We start from the raw sequence: 15,510 nt of genomic DNA, 5'->3' as shown, positions 1-15,510 counted from the left end.
CTTCGCTGAAATATCATTTATACGGAGCTAAGTGTTTTAAGGATAAAATACATTGAAGGTGTAACGGTAACTTAGTGCCTATTCAATGTAGATCATCTATTAGAGGGTCATTGATCAAATTAGGATTATAACAATGGATAACTAATAGCGTATCTATATCGTGGAACATATAGAGCGTTCTATATGACTGAGAGTGCCATTCCAAGTTCTAAGTGTGGATTCAATAAGGAATTAATAAGTTAGGGAATTTACTTGGTAAATTCGTTTCGACTTATTGGAAGCTCGAAAATATAGGTCCATGTTCCCCATACTAGTTGAGACCATACTTCTTGTAAGACTCAATTAATTGATTTTAGTTAATCAATTATAATTCTAAAGTTAGACTATGTCTACTTTATAAATTTTCACTAAGCAAGGGCGAAATTGTAAAGAAAAGAGATTCTAGGTTTATTATTTAATTAAGAGACTTTACATGTCTAAATTAATAAATATATTAAATGACAATATTATTTAATAATTAATTTTAAGTTATTAAATAATTAGAATTGGCATTTAAATGGTTCAAATTGGAAAATTGGCATTTTTGAGAAAATGGGAATGAAAAATAACAAAATGGAAAAGTTGCAAAGTGAGGCCCAATTTCCTTATATGGCCGCCCACTATGCAAAGGGTTTACCATTTTATTTTTCCATTATTTTATGCCATACAATTCTAACCTAAACCTAGAAGGCATTCTATAAATATAAAGTATTGGCTTCAGGAAACTCATGACTTGCACATTGTTTCTTTCGGAGAAAGCCATAGCCACTTTCCTCTCTCTTTTCTTATCTTCAAATTTTGAAATCCTTGAGTGAATGATTAGTGCCCACACACATTAAGTGGTATCTCAATCATAGTGTGTAAGACTGTAGGAGAATCCAAACAACAAGAAGGAGAATCAGCATCAAAGGAAGGAGAGAAGGAGATCCATGTTCAGATCTTGATAATGCTCTGCTACAGAAAGGAATCAAGGGCTAGAGATCTGAATGGAAGGAGTCATTATATTCCGCTGCACTCAATGTAAGGTTTTCTAAACTCTTATGTGTTTATTTCATTGTTTTAGAATTCATATTAGTTAGTTAATGAAACATACTTGGTAGTAAATCTAGATCCAGGTAAAATATTTCCAACATCTACAGCCCTCTTTCCTAGAAGGGAAGGATTTCTTGAAGTCTATCTTACTCGCTGTAATGCTTTCCCTTTGATCTTTTCAAGCAAAGTCTAAGCTTGAATATTTATGCAACTTTAGCTTTCCTTCGCGGAAGTGGAAGCTTGCTTCATAAAAATTCAACATGGCTATCGCACTCACGATGTTTTTCATGCAAGAAAGATCATTGGGTTACGATACGTCTTTAACCCTTTTTCCCGAAAAGGAAGGATTGCTTGAAGTCTATCTTACTCCCCGTTATGCTATCCTTTTGATCTTTTCAAGTGAAGTCTAAGCTTGAATTTTTATGCAACTTCAGCCTTCCTTCGCGGAAGCTGAAGCTTGCTTCATAAAAATTCAACAAGGCTCTCGCATGCACGATATTTTTCTTGCAAGAAAAATCACTGGGGGTACGATACGTCTTCAACCCTCTTTCTCAGAAGGGAAGGATTTCTTGAAGTCTATCTTACTCCCCGTGATGCTTTCCCTTTGATCTTCTCAAGCGAAGTCTAAGCTTGAATTTTGATGTAACTTCAGCCTTCCTTCGCGGAAGCGGAAGCCTTCTTCATAAAAATTCAACATGGCTCTCGCGTGCACGATGTTTTTCGAGCAAGAAAGATCATTGGGTGTACGATACATCTTCAACCCTCTTTCCTAGAAGGGAAGGATTGCTTGAAGTCTATCTTACTCCCCGTGATGCTTTCCCTTTTTTGTTTTCAAGCGAAGTCTAAGCTTGAATTTTTGTGCAACTTCAGCCTTCCTTCGCGGAAGCCAAAGCTTGCTTCATAAAAATTCAACATGGGTCTCACATGCATGATGTTTTTCATGCAAAAAAAGATTACTGGGGGTACGGGATGTCTTCAACCCTCTTTCTCGAAAGGGAAGGATTGCTTGAAGTCTATTTTTATCACCGTGATGCTTTCCCTGTGATCTTTTCAAACAAAGTCTAAGCTTTAATTTTTAAGCAACTTCAGCCTTCCTTTATGGAAGTCGAAGCTTGCTTCATAAAAATTCAACATGGCTCTCGCATGCTCGATGTTTTTCGTGTAAGAAAGATCATTGGGGGTATGATATGTCTTCAACCCTCTTTCATGGAAGGGAAGGATTGCTCTAAGTCTAAGCTTGAATTTTTATGCAACTTCAGCCTTCCTTTGCGGAAGCTAAAGCTTGCTTCATAAAAATTCAAAATAGTTCTCGCATGTCGGATGTTTTTCTTGAAATAAAGATCACTGAGTGTACGATACGTCTTCAACCTTCTTTCCCGGAAGGGAAGGATTGCTTGAAGTCTATCTTACTACCTTTGATGCTTTCCCTTTGATCTTTTCAAGAAAAGTCTAAGCTTGAATTTTTATGCAACTTCAGCCTTCCTTCACGGAAGTTGAAGCTTGCTTCATAAAAATTTAACATGGCACTCGCGTGCACGATGTTTTTTGTGCAAGAAAGATCACTGGGGGTAATATACGTCTTCAACCCTCTTTCCCAGAAGGGAAGGATTGCTCTGTGATGCTTTTCCTTTGATTTTTTCAAGCGAAGTCTAAGCTTAAATTTTTATGCAACTTCAACTTTCCTTCGCGGAAGTCGATGCTTACTTCATAAAAATTCAACATGGCTCTCGCATGCACGATATTTTTTCGTGCAAGAAAGATCACTGGGGGTACGATACGCCTTCAACCATCTTTCTCGGAAAGTAAGGATTGCTTGAAGTCTATCTTACTCATCGTGATGCTTTTCTTTTGATCTTTTCAAGTGAAGTCTAAGCTTGAATTTTTATGTAACCTCACCCTTCCTTCGCGGAAGCCGATGCTTGCTTCATAAAAATTCAACATGGCTCTCGCATGCACGATATTTTTTGTGCAAGAAAAATCACTTGGGGTATGATATGTTTTCAACCCTCTTTCTCGGAAGGAAAAGATTGCTTGGAGTCTATTTTACTCACCGTGATGCTTTTCCTTTAATATTTTCAAGCAACGTCTAAACTGAATAACATACAAATAACAAAAAATCAACAACAAATTAACAAGAGTACAATATCGAAATACATCAAAATACTATATTTTCTGTAAATAAAATCATGAAAATCATAAAATACTTAAAATTTTGTACAATCATATTTTTATAATTTTATTATTATTTTTGTGTATTTGTAAAATAATCCCTTAAGAAAAACTATTAATGACATTAGAAAAATTACAATGTAGAAAATACACTCAATTATAGTACAATCATTTGTTTTTTTCTCTCAAATAAAGGAAGAGAAATTTGATTTTGTATGCATTAATTGGACTAAAATTTGTCCACTAATTCAAAACTATTCAAAATTTGTAAAATAGGTTGTTTTTTTTTCAAAAACCCCATTTTACCCCTCTCATTCCAAAAATTGACTCTCTCTCTCTTCCTCCCCTTTCTCTCTTTCTCTCGAACTCTGTCGAACCCATCGAACCCACCACCACGAAGGAAAAGAGCCACCGAACCCACCATCTGAGCACCAATCGACTCACCATCTGAGGACGAAGACCCACTCCACCCACCACCCAGTCGACCCACCACGAAGACGGACAACCACCAAGGTAAGATTTCTCCCTATGGTATTTTTGAATATTTTTCTTATTGATTTAGGGTTAAAATATTATTTATTGATAGATTTAGGGTTTGGTATGAGCTTTTTCGATTAGATTTAAGGTTAGATTTTAATCTGTGATTTTTGGGTTAGAAAATGCATTTTCTAGGCAGGCTCGATTCAGGTCCGTTGCATTTCTGATGCAGGCCTGATGCATCGTCATGAAAAAAATTAGATCTGAGTTGAAGACAAAGGCCCGATATAGGGCCCGATGGGGCCCAATGATGGCCTATCAATTTTTCCAAAAAATTAACTGGCCATCGAGCCCTATATTGGGCCTTTGTCTTCAACCCAGATCCAATTTTCTCATCACGACGCATCGGGTCTGCCTAGAAAAAGTATTTTCTAACCCAAAAATCACAGATTCAAAAATACTAACCTTTGACATTGGGTCTGTGGGTCGCGGTGGTCGTGGAGAAAGGGATCTTTAGTCCGTTAGTCACGGTGGTCGTTAGTCGCAATCGTCGTGGGTGGTGGAGAAAGGTGGTGTTTGGGTCGTGGGTCGTGGTGCTGGTTGGGTCGCGTGAATCCTCAAATGGAAAATTGGTGGGGGTTTTAGTTTTCATTTAGAGAAGATGAAGAGACCGAGAGAGGAAAAGAGGGTAGAGAGATAGTGGCTGTTTGAAAATAGAGAGTGTATTTTGGAAAAAAGAGAAATATTGACTTATTTGGCCAATATTAATATATATATATATAGATTTAGGGAATTAATTTTTGAGTAATATATGCATAAAAAAAATCAAATTTCCCTAAAAAAATTCAAAATGTTGAAGGAGATGCCCCTTACTTCAGTCATGTTTCTTAATTACATATAAAAAGTAAGAGTCTCTACTCTATCTTTTAATACTCTCTACTTTACATAATTAACTTCTTTAAAAATCTTATTATATTTTATTTATTTCAAATATATAATAAAGGAAAAATGCTAAAAGACACCAGCAGTCCCAAGCACCCTCCTACGTGTCAATATTGTTATTAGTCTAATTAAATATCAAGTCTCATATAGTTTAATATAATAATTTTTAAAGAGTATCATTAACATTCGCAAAGCGACACGTCTTAAGGGTGTTAGACACCACTGTGCCCAATAGCAATGCTCATAATAAAAATATCTACACATATTTCCATACAAAAATAACTATTAAAATCTAAAACAATTAATAAAATATATTTATGAATAGTGTATTTTAACTTTAAATAAAGGAGTTTAGACATCAGTTAGAAGCTGTTGAGTGCTCTAAGTAAATTATTAATTTAATCAGGTTATACTGAACGGCATGCATCCATCAATGAACAAATATGCAGTCATGTTTATTATTCGCAGAAAGATCTAACGAGGATGGAAAATTTAGAGTAAAACAGTACACAGTTTATACATATATAAGCTTGGAATATAGCAAGACATTGTGCAATAAGAAACCCATTGGGTCATGGTTCCAGGTAGGTGTGGAGTTGCTTTCCTGGACCTTCACTTACATGAAATTATACACTCAGCTACTAAGATGATATAACCTAGACACAAGGGACTATTGCTTCCACGTACAGCTAATATAATTACAGGCTTGAATCATTGCTAGCTATTCAATGCCGCAACTTCCATTTCCACCACAACATTTTCCTTCTAAGCACCATCCTCTTCAACATTGTTAACACGTTCACACTCGTCGATCCATTCACTGTATCTGCAAGAGCAAAATAATACATATATGTAAATGTGTACCGTGTAGAGAGACCCAGAGAGAGAGAGAGAGAGAATTTTACTTACATGTCAATTGCCTCAGTTAAAGCTGAAATGACAGAAAAATAAGATTTGATTAGGAGGAAAGATAAAAATAATTGTTGTAAAAACTAATTGGAAATTGAAATAAATATGAGACCAGAGCAACAGCTGAGGATCAACAATTGGGATGAAACCTCCTCAACCAGGCTACAGTCAATGTGGCATAGCTACTTAAAGACACATACGAAAAAAACCAACCATTTTTGGATACTAAGATATAATATTTAATATAGAGGAGGCTAAAATAGACTCAAGAAGAGTTTATGTTATATTCCATTTTTGTTTCTTATCATTTCTTCCTAACATTTTTTACATGAACCTTTTTTAAGTTGTGCTGTGCCATACTAGAATAAGGAGTTCCACCTCAATGGCCCAGTACAGTAAGACGAGCTTAAGTTATGTATTGTGCCTTGTGCTTCCATACCATGCCATGTTGAGGCTAGAAGGGTGTATCCTATAGTACCAAAATTGGCTAATTTAATTGGTGGGTTTTAATTATGGGTTATGGTGAAGAGAGATCCTGAACTTCCTATCAAAAATGATCCTTAAAACGATCTTTTGGGTTACAAATAGTCTCAGAACATTTTAGTATACCCCCAATGGCCCTGAAACTATCTAGTATATAACAAATAGGAAAAACTTGGTGTGACTAACATGCTTAGGGCAAGGATATATTTAGTCATCAACTAGATCATGAAATCATATATTTTTCTTTTGATAAACTACATTGGAAAAATGTATTACTAACAGATAAATCCACAATAGAAATCTATACACATAATTCAAGCGCCTAATTGCTGTGTGATGCCAAACGTTCTAGCTCACATGACATGCCTACATCGCTAGTGTGTTATGCTTAATGTTCTAGCACATCGTAAATTCTCATGCCGTGATAATGATAAGGACAGACCATCCTTACGTTAGGAGCAGGCACTCCTGACAGCTCAGAATAATGGATTTTGTGTGTGTTTGTGTGGGCAGGGGGTGGGGTGTTCAAAGTTATTAAACTGAAGAAATATGAACAGACTAAAAATTTTAAACACCCTAATTAATCAGCCAATAGATAGGGAAAAGCAAACCTGTCACTGTAGTACTGAAGCTTTCTTGGCAAATCCCGCAGATAGCTTCGCCAATCAAATTCTTCATGTCACTGCAGCCACATAAATGCCAAGAGTCAAGAAAAGAAAAACCCCTTAATGAATATCTACAAGCACGGATTCTAATATAAAAGTTTCCTGCAGTCATGAACCGCATTTTACACGGGCATGTTCACCACCTCAAGACAAGAAAAAGCATACATTTGTGTTTGTGAAAGTGGCGAAGAAAGATGTATAGAACATCAAATAATCACAAGCAGTCAAGTACAACTAACTACTAAAAGTTTATTCAACTAAAAAAACCTACTCAAATGGTTTCCATGTAGCCATAAGGTCCTATTCCTATGTTCATGGTTTACAAGTAATGGCTATCAAAGATCAACTCTTACATGCGGCATTCAACGCTGGTGCCATGGTTACAGAAGGGGCAGCTGAAAACAGTATCAAGCTTGTCATTACGCTTTTTAGGTGGAGGCTTTGCTCTGGACTTCCTCTTGCCCATTGTTCAACTCACTGAACAAAGCAACACAATATTGTTAGCTACAGCAAGAAACTAAGAACAATATTGGAAAACTTTACAAGAGAAAAAAAAAATAATGGAATACTTGACAAGAAAAAATAGTTTTGCGCTAAAATTTATATACTGGATATTTCTTGCTTTTCTATTTTCAATTAAAAAAATAGGTATAAACCAACAATAAATTGCAATTTACAATCAGATCAAACTCTTGAAATTAAAATTAGGTGAAAACAGATTATCATCTATATCAAAGAAAATTAACCGACTTCCTTTGTGAAAGGAAAAAAAAAACCCTAAATACCCAATTGTTCATTTAAACGAGAAATAAACCACAACAAAATCAATGAACTTCCGTGAAAATCATGTAGATTTATGACATGAATTTCTTCCTCCTAATAGCATAGAAGCATGCAAGAGGAACTTAGATTTTGATTCTTCAAAAATTTCCCTCAAATTCAAGCTATATAATCAGTAAACGTAAATTGATCAATCACCCTTTTCCTCCACTATATAGAGGACATGAAGGTTAGAGAAAACACCAATTCCCCTTCCTTTCTCGACAATCAGACAAGAGATAAAGTATACCAAACCCTCTTTAGTATTTTTGAGGAAGAAAATATTTCGAAAAACAAAAACAAAGAAAACTGTATGGAGATCAAGTGAGAAGTAGCCCACCTTGAGGATGACTCGGGCGAACTGGAAAATTGAAACCCTAGCTGAGAGAGAGATGAGATAGAGGCAAGCAAGCCTTTGCAGAATTTACCAAAATATATTCTAGGTAGAAACCTCCCAACACAAAAATTTCACAACCTTATTTGAGTTTTTTAATGGCACTCAGATAATTTTTTGTTTAAAAAAAAAATCCTCTACTTTTATAAACGTTCAAAACAAATTCAAGACGGCTAATTAAACCGAACTAATCCATCCAATTCCAATTCGATTAAGGATTTTTATTTTAGGTTTTTACCTTTTATTATATATTTATATTATTTATATATAAAGGATATATATATAAAATTATGAAAGGGTGACGTGGCAATGTACTATTTGTTTTCTCTTTAATTATTTTTTTTAATTTTTTATTAGTTTTTGTAAATATTAATTAATATAAATATATTTATTCGCTCCTTAATTTACTCATTTATTTTATTTTATTTATTTTATTTTTTAAAAAAAATGATAACTCTACAATCTATATATATCTAATCTATAATCTACAAAGAATATATAAAGGATCTATATATCTATCCTATATAAAGTGTGTCTATATAACAGAATTTTTGGTTTATGAGACATTTATGGGTCATTTTTTATTTATATTAAAATTAAAATAGTTTAATATTAAAAATAAAATAGTCTATGAGAAATTCATGGGTCACTTTTAATTTATATATAATAAAATAAAAATAAAATAAATCCATTAAATTCAAAAAATAAAAGAAATTTTTACATGAAAAATCCATTTTACACAATTTATTACAAAATTACTCACACACGCCTATGACTACATTTTTACTTACAAAGTTGCTTTTATTACACAAATACCACTTAGGGCCAGTTTGGCACAGCTGTGCTGTGGGAAAAAGCAGCTGTAGCTGTGCTGTGGGGAAAAGCAGCTGTAGCTGAACTGTGGAAAAAAGCTGAGCTGAGTGTTTAGTAAATTATAATTTTTAAAGTGCTGCGAGTTATTAAGATTCTATTATAATAATGATAATATTTTAATCTAGTTCATTATAATCACAAATATATATAAAAACATATGTTATATAAATTTTTTTTTTTTTATGTATTTTTAATTATTTTTTTCTATAGTATAAATTTATATGTATTTGATAAAAATAATTTTTAATATTTTTAAATTATATTTTTTTTCACTTGCAAAGATAAAATTGTAGTTTATAAGAAACATTAATTGATATTGTTTGTTAATAATAAAAATATAAATATAAAATATTTTTTAAAATAAAATAAAAAATTAGAAATTTAAATATTATTTATTTTTAAATATTTTTTCATTTAAAAAAATATTTTTATTTTTTATAATATATAATAAATAATTAAATAAATTTTTAGTAAAAATAATTTATTATAGAGTCTTTTAATCAAAACAGATTTTTCTAAAAGTTGGGTTGTACCAGCTTTAGCTTTTAGCTGTAGCTTTTCCATAAATTCTTCAATAAGTTGTTTTTTAACTGCTTACCAAACACTTTTTTGTCACAGCTTTTTTGAAAAGCAGCTTTTAGCTTCTCCAAAAGCTGTGCCAAACGGTTCCATCCATCATCAATCAAATCCTACTCTCTTCCCTCTCTTTTTTCATTTTCTATCAATCAATCCATTATTTCACTCTCTTTTTTTTTTCTTTTCTTTTTATTTTTAATTTTATTTCAGTTTTTAATTTTTTATTTTTAATTTTATTTTCAGTTTTTAATTTTTAATTTTTTTTCCATAACAATTCTTCTTTTCTTATTATTTTTAATTTTTAATTGTAAAGCTAGTTTCTTATATATTGTTGCTTAGGTCTAGGATTGACTTCTATCAATTAATCCATCATTTCACTCTCTTTTTTTCTTCTTTTCTTTTTATTTTTAATTTTATTTCAGCTTTTTAATTTTTAATTTTTTAATTTTATTTCAGTTTTTAATTTTAAATTTTTTTACATAACAATTCTTCTTTTCTTTTTATTTTTAATTTTTAATTGTAAAGCTAGTTTCTTATATATTCTTACGAAGAAACGGACCTTGATAACATATGGAGCGACTGTGTAGAGAATAAAGCCAAAAAGAGTATAGAAATCATTGTGCTTCTTATGTATGTTTGCTCAACAAATAATGCAGAGATTTCATTGTCAACGTTTCTGGGAAAAAAGCTAATGTTGGTGCTGATGTTCGAACCGAGGTTTGTTTTCGGTTTCTTTTTGGTTTTCTCCCATATTTGAAATTTTACACCTTCTATATGTATTTTTTTAATATGTTTTTTATCTAGTTGTTTCCTGTCAATTTTTATATCATCAATGGGTAACAATGAGATTTATCATGGATGTTGATGTTCAAAGAGTTTTTCCTGTATTTTAGTTTGTATACAGTTGTTTTGTAGTTTTATTATAGTTTTGCTACTTGCATATGTTATTTCACTATAAAATTAATATGCAACTATTTGCACAAAACTTACTATGTATAACTACTATTTTTTAGTCCCCATCAAATTAAATTCTTGCATAATATATAAACTATCATAAAACGATAATGCAACTATAAGGCAACTATTTGCACTTGCATACAGTTGTTTTGTAGTTTTGTTATAGTTTTGCTACTGGCATATGTTATTTCACTATAAAATTAATATGCAACTATTTGCACAAAACTTACTATGTATAACTACTATTTCTTAGTCCCCATCAAATTAAATTCTTGCATAATATATAAACTATCATAAAACGATAATGCAACTATAAGGCAACTATTTGCACTTGCATACAGTTATTTTGTAGTTTTGTTATAGTTTTGCTACTTGCATATGTTATTTCACTATAAAATTAATATGCAACTATTTGCACAAAACTTACTATGTATAACTACTATTTCTTAGTCCCCATCAAATTAAATTCTTGCATAATATATAAACTATCATAAAACGATAATGCAACTATAAGGCAACCAAAACAAAAAATAAATCAAAATGCAACTGTATATAACGTAGATGTATTATTCATGAGGTTTTTTTTTAAATTTTTCACATCATACATTGTTTTGGATTTAGTGGGAGCTCCAGATCTGTTTGTTACAGATCTACATTTCATGAATATAGATTTCGATATTAGGGGGAGTTATTTTGATCGAATAAAATAGAAAACAAATGTGTAATTTCAGTTTCTTCACAGTTTTTCTGATTTTTTTTTCGTCATTTTCAGTTTAGATCATTGCAGGTATTCTTTTCCAATTGATTTTGCCAGAATTAATAGTTGTATTTTTCTCGTTTTGGTTTCATTTTGGTTGTTTTGCGGTTTTGAAACGAGCGCGTATTTTCATCTTCATGGTTCGTTCTGTACAGCTGAAGGCTTAGTGCATGTGGTATTTTTGTAAATATTTGTATGTGGACTGTATAAATGTTTAATGGGCCGGCCCAAAGTATTTTTGTAATTTTTTTTCCTTTTTTGTATTTTTTTGTTTTTTTCCCAAAATAAAAAACTCACCATATCTCCACACGTCACATTTGTGCTCCATTTTTTATTTATATTAAAAATAAAATAGTTTAATATTGAAAATAAAATAATCTATGAGAAATTCATGGGTTACTTTTTATTTATATATAATAAAATAAAAATAAAATAAATCCATTAAATTCAAAAAATAAAAAACTCACCATATCTCCACACGTCACATTTGTGCTCTTATTTTTAATTAATTTTGATCAATTATTATTATTTGTGTTGCGAAGAAAATTGTTGCTTCTATATTGTATACATTGTGTTGTTTAATTTATATATATATATATATATATATTATATTATATAAATTTGGTGGGTACGAAAATCACATGGACCGTGGATTATATCATCAGAGAAAAGATTTCTATGCATTTACTATAGATTAAAAAAATTATTTTTTTAAATTTAAGTTAATCCATATTAGTAGAAGAGGTTAATACTTCATAAAACTCAATTTTACTTCTCCTATTTCAAACACCTAATCCTCTCTTTTTCTCTCTTCTCTCTCGCTCTCTGAACTAATCACCCCAAGAACTCGACTCACAACCCGTCACCCACAACCACGACTTCTCCATTGATAATGTTGTCAACAATTTCTCTATCAACCACGACTTCTCCATTGATAAGATTGTCAAAATAATAAATTGTATAATTAATGTCTATTATCTGTGAGTTGATGTTAGATTTAGCGTAAAAAATGACTGAAATTGAGTTGATTAATCAAATAGGGTTCATATATTGAATTATTTTTTATTAATAGGATTAATCATGAACAACAATTTGAATTAATCTTAAAATCATAACTTTTTAATTCAATTAATAATTATTTGTCACGTAATTATTAAGTCTTTTCCTTTTAATTTTCCTTTTGTTGATGATGCTAATTTATTCATATTTTGATTTCTACAAGTTTTGTGTTCAGACCATTAAGGTAGTGTTCTACTAGGGGATCTAACGAGTTTTGCCCCTTCGCTAATGGCCTCTAAGAGTTCAAATTCCAGTATTGTATAAATCTTTAATTTTTTCTATTTCTTATATTAACTGAAATTTTGCTACTTTTTTTTTTAAATTTACAACTTTATTGTTTATATCTTATTAGGGACATTCATGAAAATTAGGGTTTCTTTGAAATATACAATTAATGAGCATTACTTTTTGATCATATATAGTGTGTTTTCCATGGCTGAAAACTTCAATAATCTCTATCATTTGATATCAAATAAAATAAAATTATCATGATGTATACATTATGGTTATTTAATGAGTAATTAGTGTGTTGAAATTGCCAAGCTGATATTTAGAATTGTTTATAATTGAATTGTTTCTTTGTCAAAATTAATATTAAGTATATTTATATGTTTATAGGTTTATCTATTTTCTCTTAGATCAATCATGCTCATATAGCAAAAAAATCATATTCATATAGACATGTTATTTTCATTTTGTAATTTATATCTTCTTAGTCATTATTTAGTTCACTTAAACCTTTTCCGATTATGGGGTAACTGAAGTTTTGTTTCTTTTTGGTACTCCATTACAAAGATCTGTATTACATGTATCATTTATTTTTGACTATGAGGAGGTGGATTTCTTTATTGGGAAACATATAGCGTGACAAATTATTGTTCATATATTGAATAATTATTTTGATTAATGGGATTCATATATATAACTGTGTATATTGAATTCTTTATTCAAATAATTATTTTTGATTTTTACGTGATTATTTATTGTTCATAAATCTAGAACCCTATTTGATTAAAGTTAAGATTATAAGATTAATTAATTTGTGATTTCTTCCTATACAAATAATAATAATCTCACCTAATAACTAATAATATTTTTTCTTTAATTTTTAATTGTATCACTTTCAAATAACATAGAAAAAAACGAGTATAAAATTTAATATAAGTGTCTCGCACGTAACTTTTTGCTAGTCTATATATATATAAAGGAGAAGTATGAAGCAGTGACATGGCATTCTAAAATCACTCCAAAACTATTTTTCTCTTCTCTCCTTAATTCTCTCAAATTTTAATATTTTATTAAAACATAAATCTACAAATTGATATTTTATTATTATTTTAATAATTTTTTTATTATTAAAAAAAAATTATAAAAAAAAGCATAAATTTACTCATTAGTATAAATTATTTAATGTAAAAAAATAATTTTTTAATAATAAATTCATGAAAAATGATGAAAAAACTATTGTAACTTTTTTTCTCATTCTCATGTGATACTCTCTATTCTTTATTATATTTTTATCGTTTTTTATATAATTATTTTTAATATTTTTTTCCTCAAAAATTACTTTAAATTGAACTTTATATGTATAAATGTATACATATAGATATATTTTTTCTGAAAAAAAGGATAACTTTAATTTATGTTTTAATTATATAATTATGATTATGATTTATTTTAAATGTATATATAATTATAATTTATTTTAATTATATATATAATTTTTGTTTTTCTCCCCTAATTATAGACTATGTTTCAATACCTTTATCTATTTTTTTTTTTAATTCTCTAATTTTTTACTTTATATTACTTTTTTTTTTTAAAAAAAAAACCTACAATTAAGCTAATTATAATAATAATAAATACAAAAATATCTAACTAAAAGAAATTATATCAACATAGAACACAATATTTTTTTTTTCCAAATTTACATACGTATGTATCTTCTAAGTTTTACTTTTTTAAAATATATATATAATACCTTAATAATAAATAAGAAAATTACCACATATACTATTTTTTAACTTTTTTTTTTTAATTTTACGGTTTGAGTTGCTGCGATGGTTGCTATGTGGGTTGCTATGTAAATTTTAGTTGCAATTTAGATTGCTTCATTAGTTGCTATAGGAATTTCTGTGTAGCTTTTCGTAAAAATATAAAAAAAAAATTGTTTTGAAGTGTTAAAATAATAATAAAAAAAAACCCTAATAAACAATTTAAGAAAAAAATATACTATCTATTTTATAATTAATAATTAAAAATATCTAATCATACATAATAACTAACAAAGCAAAGTCAAACTATCTATTTATAATTTTTAAATTTATGATAATTAATTAATAATTAAAAAAATAAATTTTTTAAATATCTATTCTCTCTTTAATTCTCTCATTTTTTTTTTTGTTCTACTTCTCTCATTTTTCTATTTTTTATTTTACTTTATTTAATTAGAGATCACTAATCAATTAAAAATTAAAAAAACAACTATAAATTTCTATATAATAACTAATAAATAAATATATATGCATTAAAAAAATTAATTTACATATAAATTTTTTTTCATAGAGAAATTAGTTAATATTAACTAACATAATTTATCAAAAAAAACTATTAAGTAATATGCCAAAAATATCAAAATTCTAAACTTATTATATTTATTACCCTCTCTTCCCTCACATAATAAAAGTAAGTACTTACCAATAATTGTTTAATTTATTTTATGTACAAAGAAAACTTATTAGAAAGAATATCAATGATGATTATAAGTGAGATACGGCGATGACATCAACTTTAAATATAGTGGTGACTACTAATGAGATAAGGTGATGATAGTTGTTTTAAAATTATATGATGAATTTTCTATACATTTATTATCTTTATTCTGTATTAGATCTCTATTTTGTGTAAAAAAAAATATGGGTAAATACCATTTTGGACCCCGTGTTTTGTAAAAGTTACAGATTGGACCCTGTGTTTTGTTAAATGACAAAATGGACCCTGTATTTTCTAAAATAGTAAAAATAGGACCCTGAGCTTAATTTCTGACAACTTTTTTTTAACACAACCAACTTGAAGACAATGCTTAATACGAACAGATACAAAAAATGTAAACAGTTTTGTCATAGTACTTTTAGATCGAATTATAACTAAACTTTATTTTGACAAAAAATCAATTTAGGGTCCTATTTGTAATATTTTAGAAAATACAGGATCCATTTTGTCATTTAACAAAACACAAGGTCTAATTGGTTACTTTTGTAAAACAGAGAGTCCAAAATGGTATTTACCCAAAAAATATTTAGTTTCTAATTGTTTTCACTATAATGTATATTTTTTTAAAAAAATTATCTGATTTTTTT

The 15,510-nt window shown here is 29.3% G+C and overlaps 1 protein-coding gene across 1 annotated transcript; it reads right to left on the bottom strand.

Annotated features, from left to right (window-relative positions):
* Positions 1 to 5,150: 5,150 nt before the first annotated feature.
* Positions 5,151 to 8,174, bottom strand: LOC115697733 (transcription elongation factor 1 homolog). Its single transcript, XM_030624847.2, has 5 exons — positions 7,876 to 8,174; positions 7,070 to 7,193; positions 6,663 to 6,733; positions 5,569 to 5,590; positions 5,151 to 5,485 (listed from the first exon to the last, which is right to left on the bottom strand). The coding sequence occupies exons 2-5, from the start codon at positions 7,180 to 7,182 to the stop codon at positions 5,425 to 5,427; spliced, it is 267 nt and encodes an 88-aa protein (XP_030480707.1). The 5' UTR covers positions 7,183 to 7,193; positions 7,876 to 8,174; the 3' UTR covers positions 5,151 to 5,424.
* Positions 8,175 to 15,510: the final 7,336 nt, after the last annotated feature.

Source organism: Cannabis sativa, chromosome 7 (assembly GCF_029168945.1).
Source record: "Cannabis sativa cultivar Pink pepper isolate KNU-18-1 chromosome 7, ASM2916894v1, whole genome shotgun sequence".
NCBI classification, from domain to species: domain Eukaryota; kingdom Viridiplantae; phylum Streptophyta; class Magnoliopsida; order Rosales; family Cannabaceae; genus Cannabis; species Cannabis sativa.
This window is presented reverse-complemented; position numbering and strand designations above follow the sequence as displayed.